At 45.1% G+C, this 19724-nt stretch overlaps 1 protein-coding gene across 4 annotated transcripts in view; it reads right to left on the bottom strand.

Moving 5' to 3' along the window:
* pcdh15a (protocadherin-related 15a) overlaps nt 1-19724 on the bottom strand; it is a 228633-nt gene that overhangs the window by 8207 nt on the left and 200702 nt on the right. For all 4 annotated transcript variants that reach the window (XR_002170731.1, XM_019891743.1, XM_019891745.1 and 1 more), the window contains exons 26-34: nt 19365-19474; nt 18247-18387; nt 13033-13160; nt 10797-11012; nt 10005-10093; nt 7949-8125; nt 6721-6939; nt 6146-6154; nt 5633-5752 (exon numbers count right to left, since the gene is read on the bottom strand). Coding sequence is in view for 3 of the 4 variants with exons in the window: in XM_019891743.1 (XP_019747302.1) it covers nt 5633-5752; nt 6146-6154; nt 6721-6939; nt 7949-8125; nt 10005-10093; nt 10797-11012; nt 13033-13160; nt 18247-18387; nt 19365-19474 (1209 nt within the window). In the remaining variant the exon portion in view is untranslated. The remainder of the gene's footprint in view (nt 1-5632; nt 5753-6145; nt 6155-6720; nt 6940-7948; nt 8126-10004; nt 10094-10796; nt 11013-13032; nt 13161-18246; nt 18388-19364; nt 19475-19724) is intronic.

Here is a 19724-nt window from a genome sequence, read left to right as displayed (position 1 = left end):
TGATTAGGGAGGGGCATGTGTCGGCAGATATGGATATCGGGCTGTTACCGCCCTTATATGAGAGCATTGGGTGTCTGGTGGAGGCTGCCGATACCAACCACCGATACTAAAAAAGCCAAAATTAATCCAACCAGATTTTATTTTTTTTTTTTGGTGCAGCTGTTTTGCATGATGTGGTAATTAAAAATAAATACATAAATCATAAAATATATTTATTTTATGAGAAAATATTATACATTATATTTATTTCTTTATATCACTTTGAGAGAAGTTTCAGTTGTTCGAAAGGTCCCATTGTGTTGGATAAGATGTGATGTCATGTGCATCTATGAGGTCAAGTGAGGTGGGGGGGTGTCTAGGATTAATACAATATTGTCGGCCCCCTTGTGGGCTATAAAGCCACCTTGAGCACAGCTCTGGACTAATTTGCGAGATTAAAAAACAAAACAAAACCAAAAAAAACAAAAAAAACGTCAGCACTTTACCTTCAGCAATTTGATTTCCATCCAGCAGTATTTATCTATCTATCATCTGAGTATGCTCTCCGCCCACCAGCTGTGAAGGCACCGGAAGTGGCAACAGGCTCGAATTCCGATATCATTCCGATATCGACAAAACCCCCACCCCCAAAAAAAACCTCATTATCAAATATTTGTGGAAGGTAGAGGTTGGCCCGGAGATTTGCATTTCTTGTGTCAAGACTTGCTTACGGGTTCATCGTTCTTGTTATTTACTCGAGCAAAACGGCCACGGCATCAAAACAGCAGTTAGCGCTGGTTTCAGACTGTGTACTGTCGGAAATGAAAGACTCTCCACACCCCCACACCGCCCCCCTTGCTCCCCCCAATAGTGGTGCTGCAGGCAGGCAACGGAGTGAAAAGGTAAGCGATCATCCTGAGATTATCAAGAAAGGTGGTCGAGGATTGGAAGGGACTCTCTGTGTGGGAAGACGAAGGAAGCAAATAAATGGGACACATGGACGGTGAAAGAGAGCAAGAGGGGGGCATGGAGTGGGGGGGGGGGGAAGGTAAATGTACTTGACAGTCCCACAGGCAGCAGCCCTGACTCTCCGCTCAGGGATTGATTGGTTCTGTAATTAGCCTTTTCAAGTGTGCTGCACAACATCAGAGTGACGACTTTATCAAGCTGGCGGGATCGGTGCAGACATGCGAATTGACAAGAGACGCCAGAGGTCGCCTCACTCGGGATGAGCCCGCCGAGGGGAAGCGCCCGGCGTGATTGGATCTGCAACTGCAACACGAGTCGTTACCGGCTGCCTCGCTTGGTACAACGTGACATTGTCGTGTATGTTTTTTTTTTTTTTGTCCTGAGAACGGAAACTTGCAAGTGAAACAACCGGCCCCATGAATATTGCATTATTTGCTGCTCTCAAGACTCCGCGTAACAGGCCAGATGACTTCAGAGACGGGACGCAGATACCGTGATGATTATTAGACATTAAAGACATTTCATCTGTGCTGTATGTTGCGCATAGAGCACATTTGACAAAGTTGACTTGAGCTTGAACTTGAATAGAGCTCATTGCACGTAGTTTGAGTTACTTACCGCGAATACCGTCCGCGCATCTTGAATATTTACGAGTTCATATCCAAGAAACGCGGCTGGCTGCCTTTGGGAAATGCTTGAGTTATGGGTAATTCCTGGTTCTTTTGAAGAAGTGGAATAAAATAGATTCCCTTCTGGCTAATTTCACTTTTGCAGACAGGAACTGCGTTCACATCTGCAATCATCATAATTATTCAGCTCAAGATTCAATAAAAAATATGGATGGAGACTACGAGTTTGGCAACATACTTCTGGTTTAAAAGCCGAAAAAAATGATTTTGTTTTTGTTTCCTAAATATTTATTCCTATTTGCAGACGGTATATTTATATGGGACCTAATGCAGCAAAGGCAGCGAACGTGGACATTGACTCCATATGTCCCTTCCAGAGGGGGTCACCATTCAAAGTTTCGAGGTCACCGAAAACAAACCTGACGATGGCTGTTATTCAAAAACTGCGATTTGACAGAAGACAACTGTTATGAACTTTTATGGAGCAATGCAGGCCTATAAAAGTACAATCAATGCGGCAAAGCGGGGTACACCGTCTTTGGCAGCTGGCGGCTTTCAACAGCAACATAGAGAAAAAAAAACCTACACAACCAAAAATGTTGACTTGATGCCAAACTACCAGTCGTGCAAAATTCCGAAAGCGAGAAACAAAGAACATGAAAGCAAAGAGACACAGAGTGCAGATGTAAAAATTCAAAACAACGTGAAGATGAAGAGAGAGAGAGAGAGAGAGAAAAACGAGTCAGAAGACTGTGGTTTGTGACGAAGAGGGTTCGCTGAGCTCGGCAACGTCTGAGCCGTGACGCTCGGCCGCCACGTTTGGTTTGCTTTCTTCGCTTTCGGCGGCGTTCACGCTTGAGCAGATTTGGACCGCAGAGCCGCGAGCGTCGGGCTTTGGCCCGCTCCGCTCGGCGCTGAGATCAAACTCACGCAGTTTGTCAGCACCCTCCGATTCCTCAGTCACTTGCGGTTTCTTGTTAAACTTGGGCACCTTGCAATTTTTGTCGACTTGGCTGTACAGGTTGGCAACAGACCTCTCGATGTCGGCGAGATTCTGGAGGTTTTTAAGGATCCCTTTCAGCTCCCGCTTGCCGGTCTCTGCCCGCGACGACATGGCGGGGGAGTGCAGCTTGCGTTCCGCAACGGGGCGAAGCGAGGATGCGGGCGGCAAAGATGTCGGGACGAACTGAACGACCGGGCGGATCTGGTCGATGGAAGGTGACGGCGGGGGAGGGAGAGGCGGCGGAGGTGGCGGGACAAACTCTTTGTGTATTTGAGGAGGAGACACCTGAGAGTGAACATGAGTGGGGGGAGAGGCCTGATTGCTACCGCTAGATTTATGAACGTCAGGGGGGGAGGGTGGAAATGAAGGTGGATCAGGGCTCGGGGAGTTGGAGGGCGAGGGCGGGGACGGGGGACGCTCCGGGACGGGAGGCGGCGGGTTTTCCGGCGGGTCGGGGATGATCTCCACGTGGATCTGACACGGCTGCGCTGTCACGTAATTGGAGATGCAGGAGCTGAACTTCCTGAGGACGGGCGGAGTGGATCTCTGGTTCGGCAGGGACCACGACTCGTCTCCCTGGGTGACAACGATATTTGGGGGTACGTCCCTGCCAAAGGATGAGGGGTAGTCCATGATTGACAGGAGGGCATCCGAGGACACCTCCAGCACGTGAGTGCCGTCTTGGTCCCTGACAAGTATCGGGGACGGTGAGCCTTGGCTGTTTTGCAGGAGGGCCTGCTGCTCAAACTGCCTGGCTTGCTCGCGAACGGACATTTTGGTTTCGAAGCTCCCACTCAGCGCGTCAATGCCGGAACCTTCCGTTTGTTGCCCGCGTCTCACGGCGGCTTGGAGGATCTGCAGTTCCCAGTCGGACGGGTCCATGAGCGCCTGCCTCCGAGGCGCCTCATTGGCTTCGGCGTGAATACGAGCTGGCATCGTCCAGGCGCAACCTGACCATTCGGAATACGGAGCCGAAAAGGAGAAGCCATTTTTGGGAGGGCGTGTCCTTCCCGAGAAGACGTCAGGGCTGCCCAGGTGACCGTTGTCATTGTACACAGGGTTGTGGGTGGTGAGCGGGTTGCGGTCGGAGAGGAAGGTCACGTTGCTCTCCGACTTGGGCAGGTTGACATGAAGCGCTCCGTTGCTGTGGGCCGCAAGGGCGCGACAGGCAAAGGTACTAAGAATCCTTTGGTGGTCGGCCTCCTCAATGACAGACTTTTTAGCCCTGGTCCGGAGAGGGTGGTGCAAAAGAAGAAGGGGGAAAAAAAGACTTGAAAACAATTGACAGGGAAGCTTTCAGGAAGGGAAAAGCTGAGACGAAAGGGGCAAGGAAAAAACGCTAATGTTTGATTCCAGGGTTACGAGTTATGACGGACTATTTGACTAATCTAAAAGTAGCATCTATTCAAATTGCCAAAAAAAAAAAAAGCCAAAAAAAAACCTACAGTGGAATTGTGTGAAATTATTTTGCCACATTGTAAAAATTGGTAGTTGGCAATTGTAAGATACAGTACAGAGGTACCGTTTATTTAAATCTTATATAAAGCACAGATCCTTTTTTTTTTTTTTTTTAAAGAAAGTCCCACCCTTGGAATGGATTAACTCTCCTTCCATTATTTCTTATCGGGACCATTTTTGTATCAAAAGTTGCCACCCGTCATGGATCATCTGCAACATTTGAGGATCTGCTTCAAAAGCTGCATCATTCCATACTGGAAGGATGCGGTGTCATTGCCCAAAACACTGCGAGATGTGAGGGGAGGACGAGATGAAGCAGAGACTCGAGGAGAATCCTTTGGATACGTGGGATAAAAGGCTTTCCCTTCAGGTCCACGTAACAAAAAGGTCACGCTAATCAAAAGCATACCTGAAAGCTATCAGCTACAAGGGGAATCGAGGCTCCTGTGATAGGTTTTGTGAATTTTTGATGTGGAGATTACTTACTGCAGTCTGAATCCATAGAGACGGGGGGGAGAGGAAAGACATGATGGCAAGGACAGAAAACACAGACAGATGGTAAGATGAGCAAGGCAGAGACCGGATGTGGGTTTCAATACACAAAGGTGTGCGGTAACACAAAGGTGATGTGGCCTCAGGACCACTGGTGACAGTTGACAGAATGCGACGCTTAATACGTCGCTCCGGAACAAAGTGGAGCCATGCGGCGTCAGGCTTTTTCACGTTCTGTGACTGAACAATGGACAGATATGCCACGAGCAAGCCTGCCCACGACCGAGGGGCTTCACACGCCCAAACGTTTGGATCCCGCGGGAGTCGAGCAAAACCAATCAGAGAGGTTGCAAACCAGCTGAGAAGCAGAACGTCGGAGTAACTTGAAAACAAACCCCCGAAACAACAAACTTGCGTTTTACTGCGCCGACAAATTGGAAGAACCTTCACCATGTACTTTGCTAATATTTTTACCCTCAGAAAACACAATATTGGATCGGCCCACACACATCTAATGCGACAACAGCTGTTTTACATAACTCAAGTCATTCAAGAGATAATAATGCTCAGTTTTGATTGACACTATTGATAAGACTATTGGAGAGGTTGCCGTTTGCGGTGGTGAATGGTGTGTGTTTCAAATAGCTAGCTAGATATAGCCAGCTAATGTTTGAAATTGAGTTAGCTAGAAAGCTAGTTAGCTATGGCATAGCTATCTATCTATCTATCTATCTAGCTAGCTAGCTAGCTAGATAGTGTATGTGTTTACTGCTTAACTATGACCCCATGGGGATGAATAAAGTTTTCTGAATCTGAAAATCTGAAAAAAAAGTCAGTTTCTACCCACACGAGGTAAATGATTGACATTTCTGTCAACAGCCAATAGAAAAATTGACAAAGTCAGTTTCTACCCACACGAGGTAAATGATTGTAGGTGAGGCTGACAATCTAAGACATCACTATGAATAGTTTTGAAAGAAAGGGTCAAAACGTAATGTGTCATTTTTGTTTTGAGTGAGTGAGATTCCAGGAGGGGGTAGTGGTGGTTGTATTTACTACCGAATAGGATGTTGTTTAAAAATAGGGGTGAGGGGTGACTCACATGCTGCCATCCCCGAGCTCTTCGTAAAGGTTGGCCCCCACAGCGCTGGTGGGTGCTGCCTTGCCTCCCGGCGGCAAAGCCATTTGAATCCTGGCGGTTTTGGCGCACTCAGCCTGCCGCCTATTTAAAGAAAGCATCGACAGTTTCCCAGCAAATAAACGTTGTCAGAGCAAACACATTAGATATTAAAAGCATATTAGTGTGTGGGTATTAACCATAATCAGGAAGCTCAGCTGACATTAAGTGGATTCCGCCTTTTAAAATTAATGAGCTTTCAAGCATGAAAAGAAACTATTTGTTGTAAATGAAACGTTAACCTGCTTAGCCGTGAACACTTTATTATGTCACCACAGACATCAATCAGTGTGTGTTCTGTGTACCGTCACACCAAATCCGATTGAAATAGCTCATGAATGATTCACAAAAGGCAAACCTGCACCACTTACTTGATCTTTGCAGCTGCAGAATAAATAACAGAACTTTCAAAAATCAGTAACGGAAATAATTACTTACTCTTTGAACCTGATGGAGGACAATCGGAAGGGAGGAGCAAGACAGGGAGGGAGAGAGAGAGAAAAAAAAGTCATTGGCCATTATTTTTACTCAAATTCAAAAATGGGGGCAGGCATCTGATGTCCACAAATTGTATATAACGACTGACCTGTATGGGAAAAAAAAATTCTAATTGTTTTTCAAGAATATGAGTTGTGTTTTAGTTCACGCCATAATATCAAATCAATGAATCCCGTGCCCATATTTACCCTATGTCCCAATGCATGGACAACAATAAACACTCCAAAACCTAGCCGGCTTCCATGATATCATACCCCAAAAGGCATGCCATTATTTCTTTGTGAATTTGTGTGTATCTGCGACATGATAAAGTGGCACGACGACACACTTTGACGGTCACAACCGAGTGTAGATATTTGTTACAAATGAGCAGTCATTAATTTGCTTTCCCAAAAGCGCCATCGCGGCGATGAGGCCAGCAGAGTGCGCAGTCAGCATGAGAGCAACAAGGACTCGATCTGAATGTTCTTCCCATTATTTGTGATCCCGGCAGAAAACTGGCGCGTTGTACTCACTGCTTGTACGTAACCATGACGATGAGGATGGCGGGGATGCAGCAGAGAATGATGATGATGGCGAGAGCGAGGAGAGCCCCCTCCGTGTAGCCCACGGCTTGGGCGGCCTTCTTCACGCTTGCCACGATGTCCGGCGAGCGGATCTCCAGGATTCGGCCGCCCTCGCCCAGGTAAGGCTGGAACTCCTTGTTGATTTCCAGAACGTTCCCGTCGAGAAATCTACATTGAAGCACAAGCGGGTGTTGCAAATAAAACACTTTGCCTTTAACACAGACTCCATCGAAAGGGAATGATACTGTCACCTCCTTTTGCACTGTGTATGTAGAATAATAGTGGCACGTCGGGCTGCTCAGATAAAACTGGATCTGAATGACCTGTTCCCATTTATTCAGACAGGATCCTTATGTACTGTATGTACGGCGGGGTGGATGGGTGGATTCGATCTGTCCTCAACTGTCAACCAAGGACCTGTTTTACCCCGATAGGAAGAAAAATGTCTTTCGATGTGTTGCTGTGCTAGAAGGTAAACGTGGTCCCAAAAAAAAAAAAAAAAAGCGTAATCACGCTGTCTCAGACAGATGCTGGGAACACGAGAACAAGGCCTCGACTGATACGTTCTCTAAGAAAACAATTGGTATATATTTCTGGCGCATGCTCAAGCCCTTGAAACAATTGGCGATGCTGTTATATGTAGTTGTGAAAGGGAAAAATAAATGGGACCAATCTTTTTTGTGGGAAAATAGTGTGGGCATGAAATGTCGCAAATGACAGTCATTGGCAACGAGGGAAAATTGTTTCGAGAGTGTTGCAGAGGTAAAAAAAAAAAAAAGAAAAAGAAATCTTGTATCGGCGCTTGTTTTGAGAGCGAGTGAGAAAACAGAACTGAAACGTATGCACCAAGTACAAATCAAAAATAGAATAGAAAATAATGTCATAAATTTGTTTAATTTTTTTTGAGTTAGTTGTTCAGGTTGGTTTTTGACATCAGTTTATTTTTCTTGCCCAATGAAAAATTTTGAAATGAGAAAAAAAAAAAGAGTCTGAAATCCACCACCGCCACTGAATGGCAACTGTCAGGATTCTATCGTTTAAAAGGGCCTAAGAGCAAAACGCCACGGAGCTCATGAATAGCTGCTGCTCGATGGACTGAAAGAGCCTCAAGCAACCTGAGCTGACTGGAACAGGGAATGCAAAAAAAAAAAAGGCAAAAATAATCTCAGCGCCTTACTTGAAGAGCTCCTGGCGCGAAATGGCCCTGTTTGTAAGCGGGTCGATGGCGTACACCATCAGGTCCGACTTGCTGTAGTCCTCCAGCTCAAAGCCGTCACCGTGGCGACGCGGCCCGATGGCCTCCACAATCACCTTGGCGCCGGGGATCTGGTCCTGGACGTGACGCTCCAGGATACTGGAAATTGCCATAATGCAATAAAAAAAAAAAAAAAAAAAGGTGGGGTGGAAAATGCAACAGAGCGATTAGAAAAGACATCAGACACCCATTAGCTTCGGAATCAATTAACCGTTTCTGGCACGGCCGATCCAGCAAATCTGGCAACGATCGTGCTGTGATTTGGGCCCCGATGATCCTTTTTCGGGCAGGAAGAGAAGGATGCGAGTTGCCTTTGCCAACGCCAATACAACGGCCCCTGAGATGTGCCTCTCTAGGTCAAAACATGTATGAGGGAGACACGGTGAGCGATTGAAAATCAGTTAACACCAGGTTGCCTTTCACGTTGCCTCATTAGGCCAAAAAACGGCGAGTCTCACCAGGTGCCAAAGGAGGTTCCGCCGAATGGCTGTCATTAAATAATTTGGACGGGGACAGAAGAGACTGTATCATCCCCCTCGAGTGGGTCATCGAGCAAGGCCTTCGCTCGGCTGATTGATATTTATTTAAGAGCTGGAGAAGAGTTTTAGTTTGGCGAGTCGGGGTTATGACGAGTCATTTTTCCGGTGGCAAATTTATAAGGTGAATTAGGAGCCTCCTTAAAACTAATCTGCCTCATATCCTTGCGGGCGGAGCCGGTGGAGAAAGTGCAATTTGTTTTTTGTTTTCCGCCAGGCGAAGCTATCTATTCAAACAAGGAAAACAATTAACTGGAAGTCACACTGGAGGGCGAGCAAATGTTCTGGAAAATAAAATACTGATTGGATCGAGGGCGGATGTGGCGATATGATGCATCTGCCGGAACGTGTTCGCCGTCCCTCACGGTGCGGAAACGTATCCTCGTAAAATCAGGACTGAGATGATTTGAATTTTTAAAATCAATGGCATTCGTTTTGTTCTAATTTGGTGGCGTTACTGTTGATTAATTGTGGAATCGTTCATGAACAAAGAACAACGTGACGTCAGCAATGGGGAAACTGAGCTATTTGTACCAACCAAGCCTCTGCCTTCGAAACAGGAGTTCAGAACCTTGAAAGAGAGAATCTCCCATCCCATTAAGAGTGATTGTTCATTTTACTGCGAGAAAGAAGTTAGCCAAATGCCTGTCTCATACTCTTGCCTTTGTGGTGCGGTTGAGCATGCGGTTAATGTGCCCGCCTCACAGTCAAAAGGGTCTGGGTTTGAATCCTACCGTGGTCCTTTTCGCGTGGTCTTTCGACACGTTTCCAAAAACCACGCATGTTGGATTAAAAAAAATGAATGCAATTGAGATGAATTCGAATGGCTATTTGAGATGATTTGAATCCTACCGTGGTCCTTTTCGCGTGGTCTTTCGACCCATTTCCAAAAACCACGCATGTTGGATTAAAAAAATGAATAACATTGCAATGAATCTAAATGGCTATTTGAGATGTGCGCACAGAGTGCACGCAGAAAACGGACGGCTGGGAAATGCATCCTCACCTTATGAGTTGGTCTTTATTTTCTTCGACCAACGTGGGCGGGACGGTTGACACGATAACTTGCATGTCCAACGCGTTGACCACAGACACCTGCGAGCCCCACAGTTCAGACGAAATCAGTCGGAAAGAAATTGAAAATATCAGGCACCGTCAAATTGCCCACTTGCAATAAATGCCGTCGGGCAATTGGCTGACGACCGGTCCGGGACGTTCCCAGCCGCTCACACAAAAGTTAACTAGCATCGTCTGCAGCTTCCCCTGCGACAACTCTAAAGGGAACAAGCGCTGATGGATGGTATTAATGCCATGTGGTAAAATCATTCTGATGCAACGTTGGATTAAAAAAATGAATAACATTGCAATGAATCTAAATGGCTATTTGAGATGTGCGCACAGAGTGCACGCAGAAAACGGACGGCTGGGAAATGCATCCTCACCTTATGAGTTGGTCTTTATTTTCTTCGACCAACGTGGGCGGGACGGTTGACACGATCACTTGCATGTCCAACGCGTTGACCACAGACACCTGCGAGCCCCACAGTTCAAACGAAATCAGTCAGGAAGAAATTGAGAATATCACGCACCGTCAAATTGCCCACTTGCAATAAATGCCGTCGGGCAATTGGCTGACGACCAGTCCGGGACGTTCCCTGCCGCTCACACAAAAGTTAACTAGCATCTTCTGCAGCTTCCCCTGCGACAACTCGAAAGGGAACAAGCGCTGATGGATGGTATTAATGCCATGTGGTAAAAGCATTCTGATGCAACCGAATATATGGAAATATTTGGACACAGCAGGTGGAACATCTACAGTTTGAATTGACGTCAATTTAAAAAAAAGAAAAAAGCAGATGCGATCTAAAAATGTTTCATTCTGGATGTTGTCAAGCATAAAATGTCCAATCTGTTAGGGTGGAATATCCATTCATAATAAAAAGCTTTCAGAGGTTCTCAGTCGATAGTCAGCTTGGTAAGTGAATCGTGTTGCTAAGCGAAGAGCCACCATGTGCTCATTACATGCGACCTCTTTTAAAATATAAAAATCAAGAGCAAATATTTTTCTAAATCTCAAATATAAACAATCAGGCTTCTTCTTTGGGTCTTTTTCTATTGTTCCAAACAAAAATGAGTTCATTAACAACACCGTCCGTTAGAAAAAAAAACGTTAGCCTCAAGCTGTCCAACCCCAACGATCACATCAAGTCTATTTCCCGAAAGCGGAGACTCACCACCACGTCAGCGTTGCTGCTCAGACCCTCGCCGTAGTCGTCGGTGGCGATCACCTCAAAGCTGAAGTAAGACCTGCGCATGTTTCGAAACATGATGGCCGACTTGATGACGCCGGTGTACGTCTCGATGACAAAGCTGTCCTGGCCTTCCGCCGTCGGCGGGATGATGAGACGGTACGCCATGGCGCTGAAGTTCCCGGTGTCCTGATCGGTAGCCTTAAAAAAGAATAATAATAATAAAAGCACAGTGAAAATGCTCTTAGTCTCTTTCTGGGCACTAACTGTTTTTTTTTCCCCCCCTGCACATTCCACTACTTGTTCTTCAAAGTTTTGTAATGAGGCAAAAAGTCCAATCCTTGGAAAGCATTCATTCAAGAGAAAATTGATTCCAATTGGGAAGGCCAAAGAGCCTCCCGGAACGGATTGCATTCGATTTGTGAGGGCCTGGCAATTCAATGATCTGAAGAGTTGGGGGGGTGGGGGGTGGGGGGGTTACAGCATTGATTATTAATTCCTCTATGTCGTACGATGATGTCATTATCAAGGAGGGGATGGCGTAGAAAAACAAGAAGAATGAACAAAACTAACTTGGAGCTGTTTAAAACAAAAAAAAAGAACATTTAGACTCCAAGTGATGGAGATGGAGATAATTGCTTTTTCTTTTCTTTCTGATGCAGGTGCCGAGGCGATACATTAAGTGGCTGACGGAAAAGAGTCGCAGCCGCAGGCTTCTTGTGTTATCTCCATCACACGTAGTTCCACCTGGCTGCTGCAAAATTGTTCCACCGGGACTTTTTGTAATAGATTACTAAGAAGCCTATGTTTCCTCTTATGATTAAATTCTACCTCATGCATTTTCTCCGCTGGTCATTTCGGTTTTCAGAGAAAAAGTATCAGGCAGGATTAAAAAGCATCTTCAAAAGAAGCGTACAATTCATAGCCAGCCTACACTCCATTAAGCTAGTCCATCTACTAAATGTGATGGAAAGCGAAACCGTGAAAAAAAAAAAAAAAAACAAAAACCGGGCGGCACAAATTCAGAGTGGCGGTTGAGCTCAAACAAAAGACATCAATTCTCGCCCGTGTCGCAAGTGACACTGATAAATAGCGGCAATCTCTTCTTTTCCTCCTCCTTGTTATTGATGGAAGAGTGGAAGAAGCGAGAAGGCCTCACGGAGGGCCACAGACATGCCAGGGATTAAGAATTGAGGAAAGGGTGCCAATCGGTGCCATCGAGGGACGATGCAATTTGACTCATGACTTTGACGATGAAGACTAAATGCCATGTGCTGATAAAAATAAAAAATAAATGCAGTGCAGATCGGTTTCAGTCTGAAAAAAAATTAATAAATAAATAGAAAGTAAAGAATTTAATCATTTTTGCTACATGTTTCAATGGCCATTGTGCTGCTCCCTCTGGTGTGTACGCCTTGGCCACATGGGGGCAGTGTAACAGACATCTGGCTCGTACATGAATCTGCCAATCGCAAACGCTCAGTAAGCTGCAGTAAAAATGTTCTATTATGTTCTGTCTACATGTGTTGCGCCGATGCTATTTGTTTTCTGTTTGATGGCATTTTCGTATTGTTTGATAGCATGAAGCGAAATGGAATCACGGCGGCAGTAAAGTTCAACTGAGGGCAACAGTAAACAGCTTCAAGCTTCTTTTTTGAAGATCTGTTCCCGACCTGACGCTGCTGCCATTTGGTGCTCGAACGGTAATCGCCCAAAAAGATGCTAAGATTCATCTTTACGTGCCTTAGTCGTTGCAGCCATTTTGGTTAGCTTCCAGTCCAAAAGGGCTGGGCAGTTCATTCTTGAACAGGCCGTGTGTGAACAACAGTGTCAGTGACGTGACATGATGACATTTCGAGGCCTCTCTTTGGGGAAAAACTGTGTAGTTTGAAAAAAATCTATGTTGTGAGGCCAGTCCTGAAACTTTTCTAACACATTTAGTATAGTAAGACTACCATCAAAAACACGATACGCATAATGTAGACTGTATGCAGCATGTTTTGTGTGCCAAAGACAAGTCGTCTTGACGGCAAGGCAGGATGTCCGGCCACGCCTCTGTGAGCAGGACATCGAGGGGGAATGACAGTGAGGCAAATTGTGTTACGGGTGATGTGCGGGTGGACAGAAAACTGCTGCAGAGGGGACGAAGGCCGGGTAAGCGTTGCGGCGGGTTTGGCGGGGTTGAAGGCACGCTGATGGGAAAGCGAATATTTTTCCTCACCACTATCTTGAGCACGGAACTGAAGATCTTGGTGTCCTCGGTCACGCCGCCTATGTAGAGCTTCCTGGTGAAGACTGGAGGGTGGTCGTTCTCGTCGCGCACCTCCAGGAACACCTTGGCCGTGTTGGCTGCGACAAGACAATACAGTGAAACTCCTCTCCAACGAAATCATGTTTGCAGCAAGACATTTTTCACAACAGGGGACTTTTCACTGTTGCAAATTTTATGATTCATAAACAGTTGAAATGTATCCAAACTTTTTGATTCTACCAACGCCACCCATTTGCGCAAGTCTTCCGACATCATGACATGACACATCGGTTACTCGCTCCCTCACTGATGGGCCCCCCCATCTGCCGCCCGTCACTGACGGCTGAATCAACACGTCCCGAAAGATAATCAGAACCACCGTTGATCGAACGTTGCACCATTTGAAGTGAAAATGCTCGCGTCACTCTCATTTCGCCACGCTCGTCAGCTGGACCGCCACTTGAAATGACAAGGATGAAATCATTTCCCGTGACACACGGCAGGCATCTTATTACTGAGAACATTCTATGTGCTTCGCTTAGTAGTACATATTTGATGGGAGGGGGGCGGGGCACACGTTTTTTGCGTTTGACCATTATCACAATCCAAATGTTTGTACGCCGGAATATTACGTCATGTGGAAAAGAGTGCACTATGGAAATGTCATGGGGGGGGGGGGGGTCAATGTTAAGAAAAAGTATTTACATTACATACATGTTGTATATACATACAGTATATACATCATCAATGTGCCTGTATTAAAATCACAATTGTTAACGATGATTTCTGATTAAATACAAGTTTCACAAATGCTAAATAAATATCAAGACATACATACGGGCGTTCTCTCAATTTTGTAGGCTTCTGTTGCCGTTTTGACTCATTAAAAAGTCAACATGTGGCAGCTCAAGTCTGCGCCTCCCATTCCATGGTCATTTTCATCCGTATTTCTTCAGATAGTTCTTAAGCCGTTAAAAAGATTGGTGGCCGCCCGCGGCAAGCGGCGACGTGCTCTCATCTTAGTTGGAGATTGCTTCTAAGAACACGCGAGCGCCAGGAGCTCGTTTGGTTTCATCCGAAGGCATTAAGAGTCAATAATGAGGCCGAGTTGCTTTGATCAATGACGACATTACGCGTGTGAGAAATGCAGAGCGGAGCCCCGGCTCTCCTCTTGCCCCCAATAAGCACATCAGGAAATCAACAATTGAAATTCGCCGAGCAAACAGTGGGGATGTTGAGTTCTCAGTGAACTCGTCAAAATGATGATGAAATATTATCCGAGGCGAGCGGAGGTGTAACTCTAATCCATCTTGAAAAACTTTACGCTAACTAAAACTTTCGAGAGGCCATCATTAAAAAAAAAAAAAAAATGCAAATAACGGAAAGAATTATTTGACGGTCAGCCCAAATCAGGCAAAACAAATTGAGCGATATAGTTAAGAATTTGATGAAGTATGTTGCCAAGCTTGTTAATCAATCATCTTTTCCAGTTGAACTAAACAGGAAATGCAAATGCATTTTTTTCTTTGCGGTGCAAATTTGCAAATCACCAACTTCATTTGGAGTCTCTTGTGAAAATTAACAAATAACTAAAAAATATTTGACACTAATGTATTTATACTTTTCCGCTCATAGGCCACGCCTCCTGGCTGACGTACGGCGTAGCGCGCGGTTACGACCAGATATCTGTGAAAAGTGGAGATGAACAAGCACTTAACTGAGGCGCGCTAGCTGAGTCCATTTGAAATTAGCTTCGCAATTAGCTTGGCCCCTCCTTTCGTCAGAACGACATTTGTCAGAAACGGAGCTTACTCGCCGCCACGGAGGCAATGATTAATGACTTTGGAGTAATTCTGCAATGTGTGCAGCTGTAGCAGTAGCCAGCCGACGCTTGTTATTAGCTAGCTGGTACAGCATATGTAGCGCCAAGGGACGCCTCAACTTCCGACTACTACCTATGGCGGGTGACGTAAGCAAAGCAGCTCAGCAAAGCTTTTTTTTTGGGGGGACGTCTCGGTGCTTGATACTCAGTTTTGCTATTGCGTGTGATTTGATAAGGCGCACAATGCTAATTTGATGTTTTTCAAGCCTTGAATTATATACACTGGCAAAAATCTATTCACCTTTCCAGTCTAGGTTAGGGGGGAGAAAAAAAATCCTGTCATATCCCATTTGTCTTCTTCTGGCATGCAAAAGTGTAAAGTCATGTTGCATTGGAGCGCAGGGAGCGCCAGGGGATTTGGACGCACACCGACTGCACATCAGATTACAGCCACAAAAGCTGTGAGACAGAGAGGAAGGACCCTCGGGGATGCGCAATGAGGGTCCGTTGACTTTCTCTCCTGCTCTTCCCCTTCTTCTTGGAAACATCGACTCTTTCCAACCTGTCCTCGCCAGGATTTCGAATGGAAATGATGCACTGTGCAGGGGTTTACCGGTTTAAAGGCCCACAAGAAGCTCTCTTCAACAACAGTAAAAAAGTCCCGTCACCGCGGTAAACAAATTGCTTTCATAAAACGGCATGTTCACCACGAAGTCTGTCGCTGGTCTGCGCCTACACTGCATGCCAAGGCTTTTGATGCGTTTCCACGGGAACTTTTTCAAATCGCCGAACGGTGGTGATGGAACCACTGATTTATAGGCAAGTGGAAGCCACAGCGTCACTCACAGAGGTACTCACTTGGAACTGCCTATAAGTACTTTGAATATATTTCAGCAGTAGCCTATACGGAGTACCAATACTTGATAAAAAATATTGAATCAGAAATTTTAAATTTAAAAACGGATAAAATACATGCAAATGTGAAAAAAATACGTGCTGTTAAAAAGGCAACGCAACTATATTTATTGATGTCACATTTCATACATTAAGACAACTCAGTGTGTTTAGCAGTGGCCCATTTTGTGAATTCAACATCACCGTGACCGACAGCCACGTTGATGAGAAATAAACAAACCACGGTTTGAAGTTGTTTATTGCATGTCCCAGCTACACTTAAACTTTGAGTGATTATTGATCTACGTCTCGGGTGTCAAACTCATTTTAGTCGTGGGCCAATTTGGAGTTCCGTCTTCCCTCGGAGGGCCGTTATGACAGTGAAACCACAAAATTATTACTTGTACACAACAAATTAAGAGATTACTAGTTTTGAAATCAGTCAAGTCAATTTTAATAGTTTGTTCAATTATTGCCCAATTGAGTGTAAACAAGGTCACAAAATGATTGCAAAATCTCAACGTTATTCATGACACATGACAATTTGACAAATCGGGACAGATTTTAGTAAGTTGACACATGATTTCCCAAATAACTTGATTGGCATGTTTTGCTTCTGACATATTCGACGCTATGTGGTTTTTCAGTTTCCCCTATTTTGAGCTGAAAAACCGACTGCTCCGAACCAAATACAGTTGAGCAGAGCGCCATGTACGACTGTCAAGATGCCTCTTAAAATTGTACTTTCAGTTTTGATTTTGAATGATTTTACAGAGGAGAAAAAAAAAAAAGTCATTTAAAGTCAAAGTCATTCACAAGAAGAAAGACGCGTTTGCCGCCGTCTGATCACGATTGTATTAATGTGTCCGTTTGATGGTGCTTTGCCAAAAGAGGACGAAATGTCAGCGGACGTATCTCGACGATGAAAGCCCGCAACGTTGACTCTGCCAGATAAGACACAAGCGTACGGATCTGCGGAACTGTTGATCTACGGATCTGTAATTCCCGTGATTAGCATTTGAGAGATGAACCGAGGCAAAGCAACGTGCAGTAGGTCATCGATTATTCATCGGGGAACGTTTGTTTCGAACACTTGAGTCGTTATTAGCTTTCATCAGCAAACTGTGAACCCGTTGATGGATTCTGGTTGAAATGCGGACGTCAAGCCGTGAGGTTTCAGCGTTCCGATGACGGCAAAGTTTACTTTGACTAGTGGAAAATAAACAACCCCGCGAGGAGTCAAAATCCACGATTTTGAATGCCAAGCCGAGCGTCAAAATTCAAAATTAGCCAATATGTATGCATCGCGGGTGAACAAAGGCGGCCGACTGACAAGTGATCATCAAAGCTGCTTTTCAAGAAGCAGCTGCCAGAGTGGACTGGAAAAAGACGTCAAGTATGTCATCCGCCCCGCCGAAAGCGGTTAGTTTGAAGCAAACGGAAACAGAACAGGTAATCATGCCAGACCGTCGACGTGTCAGCGAATAGATCATCTGCAAGTGCGGAAACTGTGACACGTTTTGATCAAATTTGGCAGGATGTCACAGAAAAAGATCGCATCAGTATGATTAAACTTTTACTAGCCTCGGATGGTCAATTTGATTTTGTGCAGTACAGCAAACATAATCCCCCCCCCCCGAATCTGCATATCATCGACGGCCGCACAAAAAAGGTTTGTAATTGAGGATAATGCCAGATGAGAGCGCCGCACTTTTTTTTTTTTTTTTTTTTTTTAGGTTAGCAAGCCCACTGTTTTGTTTTGCTAGGTTGCCCTTTTGTTACGGCTGCAGCTGTTGCGAAAGCGCCGTCTAAAAAAGGATGCGTGGCGAGTTGAGTTGCTATTTTTATTCAATTGCTGTTGGCAATTAGGGTTTTTTTTTTGTGTGTGTGAACAAACAATTAATTTACATCTGCGACTGGTATGACTGCTACGTTAGCTTCCCGCGCAAGTCGCCCGGGGGCTAGCTGTCGCTTGTCACTCGTGATCAAAAGATGAAGTGCTGTGTGTGTTACATGACATGCATGAGCGACTGAATACGCTTTGAAGTCAAGAAGAGACTTTTCTGTTTTTCAATTTCTGCAGATGCTGTCGCTGTACGGCAATAATAGATATATCTATAAAATGCTCCTATAACGTATGTACATTTTAGTCGTCAATAGGACTCAAATCGGTTTTGCTAGAGTGAATCCGTGCATGTTCCATACCTGGTGAAGATCTGCAATATATATCAATGAAGTTCCTCAACTAACTTCAACAGTTCCTTGGCACCAAGATGCCAACAACTGGCGTCAAAGCAATATTGTTATTGTTTGTGTCAAGGTCATTTTGTTTTATTATTTTGCCAAAACATTTAAAAATTACTTGGCTTATCCTATTAGGCTGGCAATCGTAGTTTCATCCCAGTGGGACTATAGAAGAAAATAGGCCCACGCATATGCAAACACATTCCCAGACGCACGGTTCTTACTTTTCGAAGGGACGCGCAAGTTGGACATGACAACCAGCAGCGAGTCGGCCTGCACCCTCAGGACGTAGCTGGTCACATTTTCATAGTCCAGCGGCTTGGCGGTGGAGATGACGCCCGTTCTGTTGTTCACACGGAAATGTCCTGCAAGCAAACAAGAGCGCGGCCGTGTGAGGCCAACTGAAACGGACAAAAAAACAAAAAAAATCGGGCAAAAAAAATAAATAAATATCATGGATCGGGCAGGGGCGGGAAGTGGGAAAAACAAAGGTATCACCTTGGTTCAGTAGTCAACTTTTCTATCCAAAGGTTACCTCAACTTTAGTAATAATCTTGAACGTTGTCAACTTGTGTGTATTGCCTACTTGCAAAGGAAAAAAAACAAAACAAAACAAAACAAATGTGACATGACGCACGTTGGTCACAAGCTTCTACATCACCCATTTAACCCTTAGGTTTTAAAATATATATGTTATGTTTCTGTCATCAATATTCTTACGGCAGTGTATTGTATATAATTCACAGAAAAAAAAAAGTTTCGTGAAAAAAATAAATAAAAACGCGCCAATGAAACACGACTAAATTCACACACCTGCCGGGTTGTCTGCTCTCTCGGGGACTAATTACGCTCGGCCGGTTTTGCCAACGAGTGTGACAAGCGAGAAGTCTGGGTTTGCAAATATGACACCGCTGTCTTTTCCACTCCAGGACAGACAAAGGACAAACAACACCGCGTATGCAACTTGCTGCCACGGTAAGTTGCCGAGGGGAAGTTCCGGATCACTTGCTACTTAGCAGCTGTCGTGACTCTGTATTGTGAATGCAGTTTTATATTTAATACAGCGTCAACAGAATTTGAAATGAATGTGCCTTGTCCTTTATGTGATCCTGTTACTTTGCTGATATGATCTAAGGCAGAACTTGAAATTCAGACTCGCCCAGTGTGCACCGAAAACACCGATCAATAGACTGCTTACGAAGATATTTCTTCCGACCTTCTCCACGGCGAATGCCTCCTTTGTGGCCGCACTGGCACTGAAGTATTTGAAATAAAGTGTTGATGCATCTTGTGGTGGTTTGCAAGCAGAATGTCGCAAAGACAGCAGGCAATAGAAAGATACCTAAATCATTTCCCGCCACGATGGAGTAGTAGATGGTCTGGTTGATGGCGGCGGCGAGAATGGTCCCCAACGGCGTACCCACCGGCGCCAGCTCGCTAACGGGTGGGAACCTGCGGAGACACGTCAACGCCAAGATGAATTAGGTGAAGATTTTAGGGATCGATGATGAAGCCACAACTCCAGTAAACATCAGCATTGGTGGGTTAAAAAAAAAGATGCACTGCGATGCCTTGATTCATGAAGGAGGCGTTTCAAAAAGCATCACTGATCAGTACGCTTGGCACAAACATGACTTTCAAGCTTTCTTAGATTTATTTCCAGTAAACAGGATGCAGTATGGATTAAAAAGTTTGACGAAAT

Source organism: Hippocampus comes, unplaced genomic scaffold (genome assembly GCF_001891065.2).
Source record: "Hippocampus comes isolate QL1 unplaced genomic scaffold, H_comes_QL1_v1.1 scaffold121, whole genome shotgun sequence".
NCBI lineage: Eukaryota > Metazoa > Chordata > Actinopteri > Syngnathiformes > Syngnathidae > Hippocampus > Hippocampus comes.
This window is presented reverse-complemented; position numbering and strand designations above follow the sequence as displayed.